This window comes from Mchenga conophoros, linkage group LG1 (assembly GCF_057382185.1).
Source record: "Mchenga conophoros isolate Kocher_MC1m ecotype Shallow Benthic linkage group LG1, M_conophoros_male_GT1.1, whole genome shotgun sequence".
Taxonomy (NCBI): Eukaryota; Metazoa; Chordata; class Actinopteri; order Cichliformes; family Cichlidae; genus Mchenga; species Mchenga conophoros.
Window position 1 is genome coordinate 2,783,669 of NC_140526.1, and position 20,665 is coordinate 2,804,333.

At 42.7% G+C, this 20,665-nt stretch overlaps 1 protein-coding gene across 1 annotated transcript; it reads left to right on the forward strand.

The window, feature by feature from the left end:
* Nucleotides 1-16,069: 16,069 nt before the first annotated feature.
* Nucleotides 16,070-19,458, forward strand: LOC146582707 (forkhead box protein B1-like). Its single transcript, XM_085278569.1, has one exon. It carries the CDS (start codon nt 16,689-16,691, stop codon nt 17,610-17,612), a length of 924 nt encoding a protein of 307 aa, XP_085134695.1. The 5' UTR covers nt 16,070-16,688; the 3' UTR covers nt 17,613-19,458.
* Nucleotides 19,459-20,665: the final 1,207 nt, after the last annotated feature.

The following is a 20,665-nucleotide window of genomic DNA, read 5'->3' on the forward strand; positions in this document are numbered from 1 at the left end:
AGTTTCTGGGAAGAGATATTTAATATATATAACCAGATTTATGACTTAAAATTAAAGTCAGATGGAACTTGGAACATCACTGGAACTTCGGTGTCCTCTTCAGAAAGCCTTAATGTTTGTCATGATTGAAGGTAAAACACTTATTCTTAGAGCCTGGAAAGCACCACCTCCTCCCTCGTTTAGGGTTTGGCTACGTGAGCTGATCGCATGTTTCTATATTGAAGAGGTTTGTCATCGTCTGGCTGGCACATTTGTCGAAATCTGGACCCTTTTCTCAATCACATTAACGGGGATTCAAGATCATCTTTAACCCATTTGACTGCGCTTTGTGTTTATGTGAAACCACACTTCTGTCACGATCCCGGGTCTCTGACCAGCGTTTTCAGTTTACGTTTTGAGTTCTTCAATTATCCCTTTAAATATGTTGAGTAACAGGATTATCATTTGGTTGTCTTAAGTTTAGTCTAGTTATGTTTCACTTCTGTGTTAGTCTGTCATGTTTCTTGTCTTCTTGTTCATGTTGTCAAGCTACTTGCTGTTTCCTGTTTTATTTTGAAAGTCTGTGTCTTATTTCAGTGCTTTGCTTGCTTTGTCTCGTGTCAGATTAGCCTCAGCCGTTTCCCCGTGTGTTTCCACTTCCCCTGATCACCTCATGTGTGTATTTAGTCTGTGTGTTTTCTTCATTCGTCGTCAGGTCGTCCGTTATTTCTCGCCATGTTTCATGTCCAGGTTTCTGTCAAGGCTCTTTTTATCAGCCTTATTAAACGGCTCGCCTTTGTTCATATCAAGTTTTGTTCCACCTTCTTTTGTGTCTGCATTTGGGTCTATTAACAATTCATACAGGCTGCTTCGGCACACTGTGACAACTTCTGCTGGACCCTGATTCCTTCCTGGACGTGTTCCGAACATCTATTGGACTCGGTGAACTCTCTGCTGCCCTGTCTAACTTTACACGGAAGATCATCTTCTTCGGACTCCAGCATTTGTCTCAAACTTTTAATTTGAACTGACTAACTTGGTTTTGTTGTTTTTTTGGTGGCACGGTGGTTAGCACTGTTGCTGCACAGCAAGAGTTCAATTCCACCATCAGGCTGGGTCTCTCTGTGTGGAGTTTGCATGTTCCCCTTGTTTGCGTGGGTTCCCTCCGGGGACTCCGGCTTTCTCCCACCATCCAAAGTCTTGCAGTTAGGTTCACTGATTAATCTAAACTGCCCATTGGTGTGAATGTGAGAGCGAATGGTCCCTGTGTGTTAGCCCTGCGACAAACTGGCGACCTGTCCAGGGTGTACCCCGCCTCTTGCCCATGACAGCCAGTGTTGGTCAAGTTACTTGAAAAAAGTAATCAGTAACTAATTACTGATTACTTCCCCCAAAAAGTAATCCCGTTACTTTACTGATTACTTATTTTCAAAAGTAATTAGTTACTTAGTTACTTTTTAAAAACACGATTTACACCCTGAAGAGGTGATAAAGCGATAGATCTTTCAGCCCAATTCTACTTTTTCTGCATAATCCATCATACAAAATGTAATCAAATGGAAAAGTCTCTTTTTAAAACTTGTTTTATTAGTTTTAATCTTTTAACTTTATGCATCTTTTTTTTTTTTTTTTTTTTTTTTTTCTTTATGCATCAAGCAAACATTTAATTATCTGCAACATTCTCTGACTGGAAGAAATTAGTTTAACATTTAAACCTATTTTCTGCACATTCCAGCTCATAAAATAAAATATTTTTTGTGTTTACACTCAGTCTTTCAAATAGATGCAAGTAAAACACAGCAGAAAATAAATAAAGTCAAAGACTCAGCGGTCCTGTTGCTCTATTTTCACCTGTAAAGCAGGAGTGGGGTAGGCGGAGGTTTACCCTGGTGCAGGTGTGCCGCGGTCAGTTGAACAGTCCGCGAGTTTCTCTGTGAGTTTCCCATTACGTCGTAGCTACTCGGTGCTTGTTTGGAAGTTTAGGGGTTTTTTCACTGTAAAAAGAAGTTTTCTTCCCACGCACAGCGGACACTAATGTTTTTGTCACTTTTTATGGAATCAAACTCAAAGTAAGGTCAGTACTTCCACGCTTTAAACGCTGCAAGCTCATACTCTCTCTGCACTCGATATGTGATCCACTGTTGATCTGCACACAGCTGTTGTTACGAACGGCGCACTCGCTTACGTCACTGTCATGAGACATTCTCGCAAAAAATCACGGTTTTAGTAACGCAGTAACGCAGCGTTCCTACGGGAAAGTAACAGTAATCTAATTACCATTTTTGCAATAGTAATCCCTTACTCGTTACTTGAAAAAAAAAATCAGATTACAGTAACGCGTTACTGCCCATCTCTGATGACAGCTGGGATAGGCTCCAGCACCCCCCCCCCGTGACCCAGAAAAGGAGAAGTGGAAGTGGATGGATGACCTGTGGGGGTTTTTTTCTTCTTTTTTTGCTGTTTTGTTTTCTCTTCTCTGTGCTTGGATGTTTTTGTTTTATAATTTTTTTTCCTTTGTCTGGAGTGATTTTAATGTAATTTTGAACTTGAAATCTTATAAATTAAAAAAAAAAGATGAATTATGAACCGAGAAAAGTTTGAGCCATTACGCAGTAACATCTGGAAACATCTGATTAACAGCAACTTCATTTTTCAGCATATAGTGATCCTAAAGTCACTGTGAGTGCAGTAAAAGCATGGCTGGATAGAAACATGCGCAATGAGCCACAGAGCTGTGGTTAGGCTAACAGTTCCCGTGCTTTGGGAAAGTCAAACGCTGTCATGGCAGGAAGAAGGCGGCAGACCAGGTTAATCGTTAATGTATTGATAGCTTGATATGACAGCTTTGCTGGCCCAGAGTGATTCTTCCACTTGTACCTATTTGGTGTGACGCCACCACGAGGCCACGGGCTGCAGCTACATCACGAGATTTTAAGCACGTTTGGAGCGTGTCATAAATGTCTTCCTCCCATTTCTTGTGTCTCTTTAGTTACAAAGTATTCACATATTTCTAATTCAAAGTTCCCGCAGATACGCTGAACTCATGTGTCTCTAAGTCGAGACGTTTCTGTGTGAATGACAGAAATGAAAGACCTGCAAAACAATAATAATAGCTTTTTCAAAAAAGGGTTTGTGTCTGTGTTTGTGCTGTGGACCGCTCCTCAGTAAAATGTTTCCTCCTCAGAGAGGCCGGGCTGAAGGCTTCTAAGCCTCACAGGTTAACGAGTGTTTCTGCTCCGTGCCGCCGCCGATCCTCAGTTCGCAGCTGAGCCACCTTTACATTTACCTCCACTGATCTCCAGAGCTTTTACTCTGAAAAACAGGCTGTGGGCTCTGTCAGATCGTATATCAACACGTGTCTTTCTCCCCGTGTTCTCGCCGCCTCCTCGGGCGCCATCAGGAGAAAACAGATTGGAGAATCAGTGGATTAAACCCACAGATCACCTGCAGGAAATCCCCGCCGCCCGCCGCTCTTTCAGAGCTTTACAGAGTTGTCTGAAAGAAAAATGAAATAACGGGCTTCTTTAAGGTCAAGATTTGCTGTGGCGGGCTCAGCTCAGGCGTAAACGCTCAGTAACACCGGCTCGGCTGATTGCTTTGCTCTCTAGACGATGTCAATTTTTGGCCGAGGAGCGCTCGGTATTAAGGTGGCGGCGCATCGAGGGCCCTTGTTGGCAGCAGGTGAGTCCTGAAGCTCCGCTCTATTATCGGCTGAGCCCAGAGGAATATCTCACAGAGTAATAGCACATTACATTCTTAATGCGTCTAAAACATGAGGCGCTCCTCACACAATCCCCCCGCCATCTCTGCACAACCTTTTTGTTTTTGTCCTGTTGTTGTTTTTGTCACTTTGCTCCGGTCTCCCAGCGGCGTTTTGGCTCGCGCTCGCTGGGCCGCAGAGCATCCATCAAACCGGAACTACGTGCCGAGGGAGCGTTGGCCAACAAGGAAGTCATTAGAGAGGATGAATCTGTTGTATTTACTCCTCTGTTATGCAATAATAAAGACAGAGTGCAGCGCAGGACAAAAGGAAATGATGGTCTTTACACAGCGCTGGTTGGAGCCGCTGTGAGGGGAGCAAACTGCGTCTCTAAGATCAGGAAGAGGCTCCGATGTAAATGCACCGCGCTGGACCCTCCAGCTTTACCAGCACCTGTCTGTACAAATGAGAGCGTTACCTAAAACCATTAGGACGTATGAGCAGCTTAATACGCCGGGCAAAGACTCACAAAATGCTGAAATACATTCACATCCATGATTGTTGTGAATGTGACGGATGGCTTTAAAATGAGCTTGAAAACAAGAAATTTTAACTTCCTGGTGTTCATCTGGTGCACAAACACATCAGTAAATGGTAAATGGCCTGTATTTGTATAGCGCTTTACGCACCAGTCATCCACACATTCACACACTGGTGATGGCAGCTACATTGTAGCCACACCCACCCTGGGGCGCAATGACAGAGGCGCCACCGGCCCTCTGACCACCACCAGTAGGCAACGGGTGAAGTGTCTTGCCCAAGGACACAACGACCGGGACTGTTCAAGCCGGGGCTCGAACCTTGGACACTTCATACGTTCTAAAAACACACGACTTGGTTAAGCTGAGGCAGGATTAAGCGCCTCTCGTTTGGGCCCATTTATCTGAACAATACTCGCTCCAAACACAAAATATACTTACGTACGCAGCCATCGAGAAAAGCAAGTGACAGACTGTCAGTAATCCACGAGAGTTTAATGACAGCGTTTAAAACTCAAGCTGTGCTCTCTGCTATTTAAGTTATGTTTTGAAAAAGCTCCAACCTGCTGATAGTCTTTTAGGAAGTCCAGGAAAGACGCGTAGCAGTGATCCCGTCGACTGGAGAATATCTACAGTTTAATTCCAGGATTAAAATGTCAGCTTTTGACCTCGTGACCTCTCGTGCAGAGATAAAAGATGTCACGTCCTCTTTTCCTTCGTCTCTCTGTATGTTTTGGGTTTGTTTTTTGGCCTCCTGTGATCTGCCAGTCATTAAAGCCTCTGGTTCGACCCAATTGTTGAGGAAACGGCCCGTTTTAAGCCTTTAGAGTCAACACAGACGCCTCCTCGGGGAGAAACGAGCGGCAGTTTAAGTGATTTCTCTCTGAGCGGCCCCATAAGTGCAGCAAATATCGCCTTTAAAGCCCGAGACCTGTAAAACATCTCACTCTGAGGTCTTTTTTTCTCTCTCTGACGCGTCTTTTTAGAAAGCTCAGCGATCACCGCCGCCGTCTGAGGAGATGAGCTAATTAAATTGGTACTTTTTACAAGTCTTACTCAATAAATCTGAATAAATTAACAAGGCATTACTAAGGCTGCTACATTAAATTTGCATAGTGCATTTAATGAATATGCAGCCGCGACTGGAAAGGTCTGCCACTGTGAACCCCGGCGAATTAGCATAACTACTTCCAGCATGTTTCTTAAATAATGCTCTCATTTGCACATCACTGAGTTGGCTAATTCTGGCTTCGGCGAGGGCGGCCCCGTAATTAAAGAATCTCACTTTAATTTTTAATGAAGTTTATGTTACATCAATCCTGACAGTAATGAGGGAGACATGGAAACAAAAAGGCTGCTAATAATTAAATTCACAAACCAGTTTGAGGGATAATAACTCCTGAGGAGGAATTACATGACTAATTATTAATTAAATATTCATAGTATCATGCAGCAGCAGCAGCAGCGGCGGCAGCTCCTTACCGCACGCCGCCGGAGCCCAGATGCCAAACGGCTTTTATCTGTGGAGGACCTGAGTGGATCATAACGGCGCTCCAGACTGCCATTAATTATAATGACCCTACAACAAAAACAGGCTGTAATTGGTGGGCGTCCGCCACGTCCACGGATCTGTCTGGGAGGCTTTCCCTCTGATTTGTGAAGCTGCAACTCGTCCCGGCGCCTGAATGGACTCAAATAGCTTTCATTCAGTTCACTGTTAGCACTACATTATTGTACTCATAAATATACTTTTTGAACGTCTTCAAATAAATTGATGCATTCTCATAAACTTATTAGATTAAAAATAGAGATGTTAGCCACCATGTTGCCCCGCCATCTCGAATGCAGTGGCAGAGACATACCTCGCCACGTGTGGCTGGAGACGGGTGAAACAGCAGCGCTCGCCGATAGAAAACTTAACGATATCTCCAACAAGTCGCCTGCTCTTCAAGTATCGATGTCCTCGGACAGACGTGAGCTTCACGGACTCGTCCACTCGCAGGTTTTACAGCCTCCTCCAGGGCAAGGCTGGACTGGGACAAAAAATCGGCCCGGGCATTTTGACTAGAGACCGGCCCACCAGGATAAAGATTGAAAATGTGACGTCATTCAAGGGTAAAACCGCAAAGGATTCTGGGAACTTGTGGCAAGCGGTACTAGCGCACGCAGGCTTTCAATTGAAATCAGTCACACAGCGATAAAAAGAAACACAAAAAATGGCAAGAAGCTGTTGTATTATTAACTGCAATAGCCGGTCGCATGACAGCCACGGGAAGCCGACGGGTAAAGAGATCGGTTTTTTTCGGATTACGTCGTTGAAGAGAAATTTTTCAAGCCATGTTTCCGAAGTAAGAGCCGACGGATGGTCTGGATATACCAAATATAACGTCCTAGAACACTCCAGCTCACATGTTAGTCTGCTCCAAGCATTCCCACAAAGGTCAGTTTGCTGTTGTAGTTAATGCGTCATTTTCATAACATAATTGGTGATATAGGTTACAAGCAAGTCTGGCGCTGAACAGAAATTGTCGCGCTATGCTCCTTTGTTTATTGTGCATAAATAGTGAATTGTCCTGACACAATATTGCGTTTCGCTTCTGTTATTATGGTACATTGACAAAAACATATACTTTTATTCACAGGATAAAACAGGTTTTTTTGTGTATCACCAATTGTCCAGTACGATTACAGCATACAATATTATTGTCACTGCTACATTTCTGTAATGCTACCAGAAATTATTTCTACTACTAATTAATTACCGTTGAGCTCAAAGGTTATATTAATAAACGGTTAACGAATGTGTATTTATGACGACGATTTGTGAGACTGGTAAACTTATCTTTGTTCGTACGATGGTCTTTCGTTCTACACGGTGCATTTCAAGGTCCTGCACCCATCCGTCAGTAAACTGTACCTGGGCTTGTTGCAGTGACCTGAAGTTACTAAACTTCATGAGTGTATGCACTCACTCCAAGAACTGTGTAATTATAAATATGAGCGTGGTGAAAGTTGGGCAGCACGCTGACGTCTTTTGTCCCTCTGTGTGCTCGTAAGGGTCTGACCCTTTCACTGCTTTGATTTTTTCCTCGTATCTTTTCTTTGTCTTTTCGTCGAGTCTGTCTTTGTACGGACCGGCATTGTTCTCCTTTTGTTTTGTACATTCCTTTTTTGTACGGCAAAGAAAAAGCAAGAATTTATTGGAACCGGAGAATGAACGTTTTGCGGTGCTGCAAACGCTTGCATTTGATGCGGTACTTGGATTGTTTTGCCACGAGTTCCCGGCATGCAATGCGCGAAAATCACGTGATTGCTAAACAAGGGGGAGGGTGCATCCAGCCTCCTCGGCTGTAATTGGTCCAGCCCAGAGTCGATCATGACCAATTGGCCAATCCAACACCTTTCATTATATATACCCTTCCTAAAAAAATAAAAAAATAAATAAAAAAATCCATCGGCCCATAGAAACAAAAAATCGCCAGCGGCCAGTCCAGCTATGCTCCAGGGTAAAGAGATGTGGACACCCGGCATGAGCAGCCGGACAAAAACCTTCATGGAAAATCACGAACACATTTTTGTTTTTTTAAGACGAAAAGAAAAAAGATGTGACAACTGTTACGTGACGTTTTCTAAATTTAACCTGAGATGATAAAATATGGAGATAAAGTCCGGCCAGTGTGGAACTCAGTCGTGACCTCTAAGTGCTTTCCTGATGAGCTCAGTTTGTTTTAATTCTGAAGTCCATTTAATAAATGTTGGTGATGCTGATGCTGCTTCCTCACAGGAAGCGATTCATCTCAAATCGCTCTGCAGTGACTGTTGGTCGCTAGCAGGTGTTCCAGGCTACAGTTGCCTAGGCAACTGGTAACCTGCGTTTTCATTGGTAGTTGAACCTCATAAACGAAGTCAAAAGCTGTGTCCCAAAATGTCGGCTGCATCCTCCGGAGGCCGCATTTGAAGGCCGATTACGTCACAGCCAGGCGACGAAGGCTGTCCCAATTCGTCGACTCCTTCAAATGCGTCCTTCATTTCCCGGAATTTGAAGGATGGGTTGGGTGTGTCCTTCGTGGCCCACCATATCCCAGAATTCATAGCACGGCCCAGCCTAATTTCAGCTGCCAACAATGGCAGCAGCTACTGAGTTTTAAAATTACTCTTATTAATCTTTCTGGGCCACAAAATAAACTTTTAACATATTTTCAGGCGAGAAAGTAGCTGTGTAAACATCAAATATCTGCTCGTTTATCAAGACATCACATATTTGCAAAAGTGTGCCAACGTTTTCAGAGACGTCTGTTACCCACCCACTCGATAGCAAGCCGGGGGGCTCAATGGTCACTCGAGCCGGCGAGAGCAGCGGACTCCCGGCTTCATCGTTTTCCGACCCCCGCTGTCTTTCGCTACTCAGGTTAAACATGATATATAAGTCTCTCAGATAACTTAAAAATTTAATTTTTTACCCTTTTTCTATGTTTTATTTGTTCCGGAGTAAATCGGTTTGGCTGAGATCAAAGTTATTAGATTAAATAAAACTTTATTAATCCATCGGTTGGGGTCCTCCGGGATTTTCACACAGCTGAATAAACGTCAAACAGAAAACTGATTAAACAGAAGTGTGAGATGGTCGAGAGTTTACTCCAGTGCCCTGTTATATTTTAGATAGCAAGGAGCAGACGGACGAGTTTATTAAACTCCACCGACACAGCGGTGACGCAAATCTGAAGGCTAGACCGTCCAATTTCACAGCCTCGCACTTCTGGCCTTCTCGGTCTTCGAAGGACCCGGCCCACGTAGACCACGAAGGCCGGGTCTTCCGAAGGACGCAGCCTACGTTTTGGGACACAGCTCAAGAAACAAAATTCAGGCAAAGAACTGTGAAGTTCATAAACAAGGGTGTGTATATATAATGGCTGATCAGACCACTATAACACAGCAGGGGTCACTAAACACAACACGATTGCAAGCCACAAAAACGATGCAGTACAATCCAGTTTGTTAATAAACTCAGCACCACAGAAGAAAATCAAAAACACTAAAGTCTGAATTCACATATTTAGTTAAATACAAATGCTTGTTTAACTGAAGAAAATACACATTCTCCCCCCTTCAGCAAGACGTGGTGGTGCCGTCCAATCAGCCCCTCTTCGTATTAAAGTGCTCTAAACCCCGGCCACCATCTTTTGTCTGGCAACTCCCAGGGATCACGGCAGGTAAGAAACAAAGAGCAGTCACAATCACAACCCACAAATAAGAAATGAACTGTTATAAAATCACAGGCAAACTAAATGTGCACGCTTGCAAATAGAACAAATGTATTTAACCAATCAATAAACTGCAAACTAAGGTGTGTCGTTGTGTTTAGATGAAGCAAAGACTAAAAATACATGAGAGTTACTGACTTTTAGAGTCAGTCAGTAACAGCTGGAGCTAGGAACTGAACCCACAGATACTCGTTTTCTTGTGGAGTCGCCCTCTGCTGGACATTACAGAGAGTGCAGGATTGAGTGCTCAGCACTGTTGGTTTTTGTCAGATGTTGAAGGGGCGTTAGCGTCTGGAAACAACCAGCAGACTTTAAACTGAGTGACGGTTCAAATGTAAATGTGTCGCTGTTGGCGGGACTGAGTCGTAAGCTCTTCGGTCTAATCAGAGCCGAGAGTTTCTGCCATGTTTAAAAGTTAATTTCAGAGGTAATGACTGCTGAGCTCCCGCTAATACGCCACCGCTCTGAAATCCAGCACGAGGAGGCCGAGCCCGTCTGTCCTCATTACAGGCAGCAGAAACATCCTCATCGCTCCTCTATTTAATTGAGCTGCAGAAATGCAGCATCAGGAGGACTTGGGGATAAATAGGAAGCGTTCCCATTGGTCCCACAGAGGAGCTATTGATGTTCCATAAATCCCAGTCAGGAGAAATTTAATTGAGTTATACCACACTGAATTACCTTGCATCTAAATGGCACCCAGATCCAAGCAAATGGAATAATTAGGCGCCGGACAAAATGTTAGGGAGCGCTATCCCGAGCGACGAGGCGGCTGCCGATATTCATGCATGTTAACGCGATCGGCTGCATTTATGAAGAAGCTAATCAGGTAACAGGGCCGAGCAGGGAGCACTTCACAAGCTCAGAGGAGGAAGACGCTGAAAATAACGATCCACACTAATCCTCCAGCTTCACAAATACCACGGCCACATTTAGACTTTTAATTTATGTCACGATGTCTGTGGAGATTTCACTTCGTCACATGATCTTCAGCAGATGGTGGAAACTTTTTAAATGTGTATGTTGGAGCATCGGGTGAGAGGACGCACTGAAGCTCCTTCCTGCCGCAGGAAGGAAAGTAAATTTCTTGTAGACCACTTCTGCGTTCAGACGCATATCACCTCTGCCCTCCAGTATATCTCATGATTTATCAGAAAGCATGAAATCATTTGTCTTTTCCCAAGTTCTGTTTATTAGTTTGCGTTTGCTAGCAGTGGCCTCACTAATCACAGATGTTCCCACCTGCAGTGATCAGGCTATAAGACTCCATCCTGGGAACCCGCCGTGCTTCCACGGAAGCAGGATGACCTCATAAACCAGCGCTGGATCGGAGGTGGGTTTCAGAGTGGCTTGCAGATGTGGGCGGGATAAAGCAACTTTAGTGGCCCCTGTTAAAGAGAATATCAGCTGATCTGGTGCGACTGTTGCAGAAACTGACCTCATGTTGCTCCTGAACATTTTTGTAGTTGTTTTTGGCCTTTTGTAGTTCTTTGCTCCTCGCCGGGTTTGTTCAACCCGGTGTGTTTATGGGTGATTTTGGCACCTTTCTGTGTATTTTCTCTGTGGGATGGTTGTTTTGTTGTTTTATCTGCTGTTTTTAATATAACTTTATTAAAATTTGATAAATCCACAATACAATGAAATCAATAATAGGGGAACACTCCCCGTCCTTCATACTCCACTTGAACCTGACCATTAAAGGAGTCAGGACTAGTTTGGCACTTCCGGGGTCCAAAACAGGAATACTGGGTGCACTTTGGAGGAGATTTGAGAAACAGAAACAAACGAGTCAAATTAGTGAACTTTAGCATTTATATATAGACTTAATAGGTTTCTACGTTAGTCAGCCGTGGCTCAATTTGCTGTCCACTCTGTGCTTTAAAAAAAATACTGCCGTGAAAGAAAAAGTTAGAAATGGCACAGAGACAATGCCTCTCCTCGCTAAAGCTCAGGTACACTTCAAGAACACTCAAACCAAACTTGATTTCCTCATTAACGGTGCTTCTCAGTATTAATCGGATGTTTCCCATCAGGGTAAAAAGGTCCAAACCAGCCGCTGCAGGAAGGAGCTGAAGATGAAACACGAGAATTTGATGATAATAAAAAGTCCAGGATAATGCCTCGAGATTGAAAGGAGCCTTCCTGGACGTCGTCTGCGACATCTCGCTGTGACGCGGCAGCATTTTGGCAGCCCGATGGAGTAATAATCTGTCAGTGTGGCTCTTAACGAGCGCTGACGCCTCATTCGCTGCTCTTCACACGCTAATCGCCTCACTAATTAGCAGCAGCTCTCCTGAAGGCCGCTGCTCGTTTACTAATCAGCCTCCAATCTGCTTAATCAGCGATTTAATTGAAGTGATCGCCTCCCACAGGCAAAGAACCACTCGAGCATGAGAGAGCTGGGAATCGAACCTGCAACCTCAGTCTTTAACCCAGGCTCAATGGCCTTTGACCTTCAGATTTTAACAGTTATATATATATATATATTTTTTTTTTTAATATTTTTGATCAGTCCTTTAATTTTCGCATTCTTTGTGGTGAGTTGACTGTCTGTAGTAATATTGGGATAGTGGAGTGTCTGTTTAGCCCCGCCCAAGCCGCTGTGTCCAAACACTATAATTGAGTGATTTACATTGTTTTGAATTGTGTCCTCCTCCTGATAAATCAGCAGCTCTAATGGAGGCCAGCAGCTCCGACTGGGGGTTGGAGGAAGGTGGGGGGACGGTGGGCGACGTGCTGGGCGGTAACAGCTATGACACGTTCGGTGGCACCCATTCATTCATTTCATAATAAGGGCCTGGCAAATCTGCGGCGGTGGGAGGGTCGTCATTAATCCGTCACAAATTGGTGCCTGGATGAGGAACATTTAGAGGAGAAACACGGGTTCAGGTTAATGAGTTTGTGTCAACGTGACAGAAGAACCACAAACAGATTTTTACTTTTTTCCTGTTTGTCGATAAAAGTCCGAAACAGAAATTTCCTCTGAGCTTCTGGGTTTTTGTTTCCCGACACCATTTGAAATATATGTTTGAAAAATAACAACAGTTGGGCAAAAAGAAGATGATTATTTGGAAAATGGGGGGTATTAGTTTGCAATGTGCGCACATTTATCGGACACCTGGAAAGAGCAGGACTGGTTTTAGAAGTATGGACGTGTATTTGCAGAAGTTTGGATGTTACCACAAAGATTCAAAGCTCTGTTTGTGACATCAGACGAGGGTTTGGGTCAGTTTAGGATCATATTCCAATTTTAGGGTTAATGTCCCAGGAATGCATTGTGTTAACGAAGGTCCTCACAAAGACAGCTGTGTGTGTGTGTGTGTGTGTGTGTGTGTGTGTGTGTGTGTGTGTGTGTGTGTGTGTGTGTGTGTGTGTGTGAGGTCGTGCTTATTTCCTGAGTGCAGCTGAAGTGTTGGTAGATGATGAGAAGCGTGCTCAAGTACCACCGCCACTGCTGCTCTGCATTTTGAATCCCCTCAAACACACACACACACACACACACACACGTATGTTTTTCTGCCTTTGTGGGAGCCTCAGTAACATAATGCATTCCTGGGACGCTAACCCTCAGCCTGAACCTGAACCTTAAAACCAGACCTTTGATGCTCTATCACAGAGTGAAGATCTCCTCGGGTTCTGCAAATGTCCCCGCAAAGTTTGAAACGTGAACGGGTCCCCACAAAGTCAGATAAATGACAACACACCCCCACATGTAAAAGTGATGGGGAATGTGTAGTCCCTCATTTTTAAGAGCCCCCACCCCCCATTAAAAAGAAATCACGGGAACACCCCTGGAGAGTACAGCATTATAGCTGAATAACATCAAACCTTTTCATACTGAAAACAATTTTACATGAACTGATTTGAAAGCAGATGTTAGAAGATTTGTTCTGATAAATGTTTGGTGGCATGCCGTCTTTGTTCAGAGCTGAGACAGAAAACCTCGAACATGTCAGGGAACATGTTGGGGAACATTTCAGTGGACCGTGGGGATGAAACCTGAACAGGGTTAGGTGTTCCTCCTCTTCCTCCTCTGCTGTCGGCTGCTTTGAGCTCTGCTTTAGTCAGTTAACAGAGCCGTTAATGAGAATCCTCCTGCTGCTAATTAACTGCAGCCGGCTGAATATTTATACCTGCTGATGATTGTTATCGTCATTGCAGGTGCTATTAATGTTTGCATCACAAACCTGTAAGTGATAATAATAATAATATTAGAGGTGGTGTTTAATTCAGTTCAACTTTATTTATCTCAGTCAGAGGTGAGACCAAAACAGCTTCAAAAGCTCCCGGCTGTACCTGCCAATAGTGATCAATACATTGATTCATTAATAGCATTAAAAGTGAAAAGGCTGTTCTTCCCTTTACTTGTAATTCTGATATTATTTGTCTGTTTTCAGTGTAAATATAATTAATAAAGCATATTACGTAACGAGGATTAATTATGATAATTGGGATTACAGCTTCAGCAGGTTAGGAGAACCTTTAAAATGTGTTTTTCATTTGCTCACATTAAATAATAATAATAAAAAAAATGTAAAAACCACTGCTGCAGAAAAAATATAAACTGGCTCATTCAATATAGTATGGATAATTTTTATAAGAATGAGTCGTATTTATTGCATTTGTATTCAATATTTATTATGTTGGATATTACTTTTAAGTGAACACTGATTTTTTTTTTTTACAAGAAAAAATTGTTTTGTCAAACATTTTAAACTAAATATACATTAAAACAGTTTTTATTTTATAAAAAAAAAAAAAACAGCGCTCAAAGAGTTTTCAATAAAACCTTAAGAGGAAGCAGTGACCTAATTTAACTAAAACTATCACACTGACCATAAAATCTGCAACTACGTGCTGAATATTATCAATAAGTCATAAATCACAGAACTTATTACATTCAGCACCAAAATAAAATCACATCATAAAAAACTGATTTTATCATTTAAATTCTTTTAATCAGTTTTTGAAAACTAAATTTATTTTATTTGTATTTAAGTCACCAGAAAAATTAAACTCACAGCCTAATGCAACATGAATGAATGAAATCATAAATGATGATACAAGAATTAAATGACACTGAAATGAATTTTCATCAATTTAAAAAATAAACAAAAAAACCTAAAATGAAAACACCTAAAATGCACTGAATAAATAAAATAAAATATAAATAAAAAACAGAGAATAACTAAAGTGATGAGCACCAACAATAAGAGTAACTGGAATAAATGATAACAGGAAACTGAAACTAGAAAATGAAATGACCAAAATCAAAAATATTAAACAGGAAACAAGTGGAAACAATAAAAAACACAATATAATTCTGTATGAAACCCTCTCATGTCACATTATCAGCTCACAGGTCAAAGGTCAGACGTGTGAAAGTAGCTGTTTGGTGTCACCCCCTCCCCCCCCCCCCCTCCTCTGGGACTGTTAAACCCCGGGGCTCCTCCAGTTTAATCCTCCTTCTGCTGCACTTTAACTGACACGATGAAACGATGAAGAACAAAAAGAAAACAATGGACATGAAAGCAGCCGTTACGTCAATAATTAATGACCAAAATATGAAGAAGAAAATCAGATTTAATGCTGCAGCTTTTTAGAGTGATCATTAGTTTTGTTTTGAAGAAACAACTTTAGTTTTTACTGATAACTGATCGTATTGTAAGATCATAAAATCAGTCAACAAATTAACTCATCATCAGATGATTCTTGCACAAAAATGACTTGAGAATATATCAAGTCTCAGAAATAAGTTCTGCAAATAAATACATTTGGTAAAACATTTTTCAGTGTTAATATAATAATAATAATAATATATGGCAATATATCTGCTAGACTATTTCCTTTATTTTAAAACTGACAAGTCTTTTTTCAGGATGATGAAATCATTCTGTCTCTTTAACGATCAATAAGATTTTTAATTGTAAATTACTAGATAAAATAAATGTATGTGCTACAAATATCAGATATTAAGATTATAATACGTTAATTAAATTGCATTATATTAGAGTTATACTGACAGATCAGTTCAGATGAAAAATGAAGCTTTGCTGAGTAAAATAAAAATGATTAAGAACTTTAAGGCGGAACCTTCAGATCCATCTGAGGAAAAAAGACTCAAAGCTTTACAGGCTCCTTAAAAATATCTGCCTATTATTTTAGAAAAAAAAGATAAATGTGGCATTTGGGCAAAAACGGGAGAAAAAAAGCAAAAAGGGTTAATCGTATGAAATTAATCGCAGAAATTATAAACTCATTGTTTAAAGTTCAGGGTTGTTGTTTCCACACAGAGCTGTGGATAATAATTATAACAATAATTTGTTTAAATTTCGTGGAAATTCCCTTTAATTCCGTAGTTCAAGGAAAGTGGAAAAACAGGAGCTTATTAAAGGAGTTTCTCTCCCACAGTGAGAGAAGTCTCGTCTTCATCAGCTCAGACTCTGTGAAAGATACCTGGATGTTTGGAGAGAAGCTTCGTAACGGTTCTGTGAACAGAGACAAACGACAAAAAGACAAATAAAACAAATTAAAGCGCTCACACAGCAGCTCTCAGCGGCTCTATTAGTCAATGCAAATTGGTGCGAGAGGCCACAAACAACCCCCCGACACACACACACACAGACACACACTGCGCGTAAAACGGTGCCAACACACCTCCGCTCAGCGCACACGTTCCCGACAGTCGTGCTCCTCTCTTTTGCTCTTTCTCCGCTGCAGCTTCAAATGAAAGACTCGTGTCGGTTCACCGTGTAAATGACAGCACGGTGTGCCCCCCGCTTCCCCCTACACCCCCGCCTCCCTCCTCCTCCTCTTGGCTGTGATCATGTGATGGCGCAGAAGTGGCCCATTAATGAAGCTCCTCACCGGGGGTCTTTTCTGCTCCTGTCACCGCGCACGGGACAGATCTGAGAGGGGCATGGAAGAGGCAGCAGCAGCCGCTTAGCGCAGCTCACCAGCGGGCAGCAGGAGGACGGACACCGCGCTGCACCTGCCACCCAAGCGGAGGAGAGGAGGAGCACCCACCGCTTCAACTTCTCCCAAAGTTTCGCTACCAGCTGTGCGTAAAAACTGGGAGCATGCGTCCAGGACAGCCGGCGGTTTCCGTCTCATGCGTAAAGGCGCAGTGAAGAGTTTGGAGAAAGTTTCCGAAAACAAAGCGAAGAGAGGCTCTTCTGACGGGATCCCGGTCCGGCTCGGCAGGACAAAATGCCGCGCCCCGGGAGGAACACGTACAGCGACCAGAAGCCTCCGTACTCGTACATCTCCCTGACGGCCATGGCCATCCAGAGCTGCCCGGAGAAGATGCTCCCACTCAGCGAGATTTACAAGTTCATCATGGACCGGTTCCCGTACTACCGGGAAAACACGCAGCGCTGGCAGAACTCGCTGCGCCACAACCTCTCTTTCAACGATTGCTTCATCAAGATCCCCCGTAGGCCGGACCAGCCCGGCAAGGGCAGCTTCTGGGCTCTGCACCCCAGCTGCGGTGACATGTTCGAGAACGGGAGCTTCCTGCGGCGCCGGAAACGCTTCAAGGTGGGCAGCATGCAGGCCGCGGACCCGCTGGCCGCCAGCAAGCCGCAGGATGCGGCGCACTACCTGCAGCAGCAGGCCAAGCTGCGGCTGAGCGCGCTGCACGCAGCCGCGCACCTCCCGCAGATGCCGGCCGGATACAACCTGAGCTCCGTCTCGCAGCCGTCCAGCTTCAAGCACCCGTTCGCCATCGAGAACATCATCGCCAGAGAGTACAAGATGCCCGGCGGACTGGCGGCCTTCTCCACCGCCGGGTACCCGCTGCACAACCAGCTGACCCCGGCCTGGCCGCACATGTACGGCTCCGGAATGATGGAGACTGCGGCCCCCATCTCCATGGCCGCCAGCGACTACTCGGCCTACGGCATGCCACTCAAGACCATCTGTCACGGCGGGCAGACGCTGCCCGCCATCCCGGTGCCGATCAAACCCTCCCCAGTCTCGGTACCCGGCCTGCCGGGGCTGCCCGCGCACATTCCGGCTTTCCTCGCGAACTCGCCCCAGTCTCTGAGCCCCACCTCCCCGCAGACAGCCACCGGCCAGAGCAGCCCGGGCGGCCCCGGAGAAGCGCTGCAGTCCGCGGTGGCGGTGCACTGACGGGGGCTGCTCCGCTTTTTCTATATTTAAAAAAAAAAAAAAAAAAAAAAAAAAACTTCCACCGCAGAGAGTTTAGGAAACCGCAGGCTGACCTCTGACCTCCACAGAATTAATCAAAATGATCGACTGGCTTTCTTTTCCACCGAGGTCAGAAACAAATTTGCTCCACATTCCTTCGCTTCACCGTGACTGAGTTTAACGGCTCGGTGGATCCCGCACAGACAAATTATCCGGATCTTTTGTGTTTGCAGCCTTTTCTTCTCGGACTCAAAGAAACCCTCAGATTAATGACTCCAGAAGATTTTTCTCCCTCTTGAGCCTCTCCGTTTCTTTTCTGCCCCCAAAACAAAAGTTAAACCTAAAAGGAGGTTAATTTGATCCCATTTGTAAAACTCAAGAGGAAAATCTGCCTAAAGAAGCCGGCAGGCGTGTGAACAACCAAATATGTCCCCGCTGTTTTTTCCTTTCTCAATCGAGTTTATTTTGTAATAATCGATATGAACAATCGCAGAGAAGATGAAACGTAAAAGCATATATTTATGTCACAGTCTAAAAACCCACCGGAGAGGTTTGAATGCAAGGATCTATGTCTCTGAAGCACTTTTTAAAGACCAACTTTAGATGTTTTTTATTGAGTAGCGAGGCCATGTTGGTTTGATTTAAAGGTTTGGTGTTACAATGAGCCGCTGTCTGTGTATTTGTACTGCTGCATGCTCCTCCGTCTGAAAAGCAGAGAATAATCCAGTGTTTGTATGTTTTTTTTAAATGATTATTTTCATTTGGGGGGCATTGAAAAGCATGAACATGACTAATGGGCTTTTTATTCCCTTCGCTGTGTCTGCTCATCCAGATCCATTAAAGAAACCTTCATGGGCAAAAATACAGGAAATAAAACCAGTCCGAGTGCATTTTTAACATTTTCAGCTTTCGTGGATTTGTGCAGTTATAATTCAGTCCTCTAAGTTTGTACATTTAACCTCTAACCTGCTGTTTTCTCCCTTTCTTAAAATCACAAAGTGACATTTTTTATTTGAGTGGGATATTTATTATATTTCAGCCCAATATCACAGCAGATTGTGAAATAGTCACAAAAAACAAATGAAAGTAGAAAAAGTTATGACTATTTCACAATCTTTGTTAAATCAAATTAAAATTAAATTAAGAATAATTTAGATTCGCACCTTTAATCTCAGTAAACGTGGCTCTTAAAGCTGACTTTCTTTTAACTGCAGAATTCTTTTTAAATTTATTTTTCTTGTAACCTGAAATGTGGTTTAATAAATCAGCTTTACCAGGTGTTACATAAACTCAGCAGTTTACCTGGTAACAGCTGTATTTTCTTTGAACTCCTCACTCTGTGAAATTTCACCTGTTCAGGTATTTTAACAGCCTGACACTACTTCTTGTTTCCCTTCTGTTATATATAAACCCAAGATCAAAGGTACCTTAAATTCAAACCGTTTTATCAAAGTGTAGGCCTCCTGTCGTGAAGTACGAGTACGTCTGTATTCCTGAGATTTGGAGCCGGAGGCCTCCGACAACAAACCAGTTTTAAAATGAGATTTTACGGTTTCTCTGTCTCGCCCGTTTTATTTTTAACATTTCTTTGTCACTTTCACAAAGCAGCAGCTGAGAAACTGAACTTCTGTCAGTGATTTATAGGTGATCATTTCAGTGCAGCCAAATATAAAATCAGAGTTCATTTTGGGAAGCTGAGATTCACATTTCAGGCTCAGTGTTATTAAATCAGGATTAAATGAACCCTCAGACTGTTTCTATTGGAACACATTAACGTGCTCAGATATTAAAACTGGACCAACGCACCGTCTCACACAGTTCATCAATGCTGCGCTGCATTTTAATGCTAAATCATTTATTTAATAAGACGGCAACATAAAAATACACACTGAACTAATGGGCGTGAATAATCTTAACACATTTTTAGTTTAGTATCATAAAAAAATCATTTGAAAAAATATTTAATGCACACTAAAAATTCTTTATTCTTTATAATTTGGTAAGTAAGAAAATAAAAATGAGTGAAGCTTTATTTTGCTTTGTCTTTTTTTATATACACAAAAAACATTTACAATAAATGTGAAATTATGTTTAACCTGTTCAGGTGGCAAATCTGTTGAGTGAGACAACAACATAAATATAAGTTTAAATAAAGGTTTGAATATTTTTCAGTCACCTGTGACTGCAGATTTGTTCTTGTCATAGTTCACTGATGTTCGTGCAGTGAGCTGATATCAGAATCAGGTTTTTGACTGAACGTAAAAAGTCCCGTTGAGCAGACCCGACATGTTTCATTTAATATTACGCTGTAAGAAAACGTCATCGATAAACTTTGACTCAGTTTTAACGTCTAAATGTGAAAACAAACAAAATGTGAAACAGAGAGTGAACACAGAACGAATTCAAAAATAATCCTTTCAGTTAATAACTAAGATTTTTTTTGTTAGACTACAAAACAAAGTCAGTTTCTTTGGTTTTGTTTTCTTTACATCAGATGAATTTCCACGTGTGTGACCGGATAAAAGATGCTGAGAAACAGGAAGTGGCGCGTCTTTGATTTATTGCATTAAAAAAATAAGATGGAAATGGAAAACCTCGTAAAAACATTCACAGTAAATCAACATAAATGTGACTCCTTTATACATCAACTCGGATATTAATAAAATATAAATGCAGCATGTACTGATGTCAGGAGAAAAATCTCTTCGTACCAAATTTATTTACTAAATATTTCACACTTGTGAGGATCCTCAACATGTCGTGACTGTAAATCAGAAGAAGACCGAGTCCCGCTTCACGTTAGTGCCGAGTCACATTAATATATTCTCAGGGTGTGAACCATCAGTGCAGCACGTTCACATGGAAACGCTCCACAAACATGCGTGTTACACACGAGTGTAAAACATGAACCATGGACGATGACTTCCCTTCAGATAACATTAACCTGGTATGTCGAGCGGCCGCGGCACTACAAACATTTCCATATCACATTTAGCAGGAGTTCAGTGCTCCAATCATGTGATCCATTATTTTCA

Excerpts from the sequence above, each read along its gene's own strand:
- LOC146582707 (XM_085278569.1), top strand. The coding sequence starts at position 16,689 with ATGCCGCGCCCCGGGAGGAACACGTACAGCGACCAGAAGCCTCCGTAC.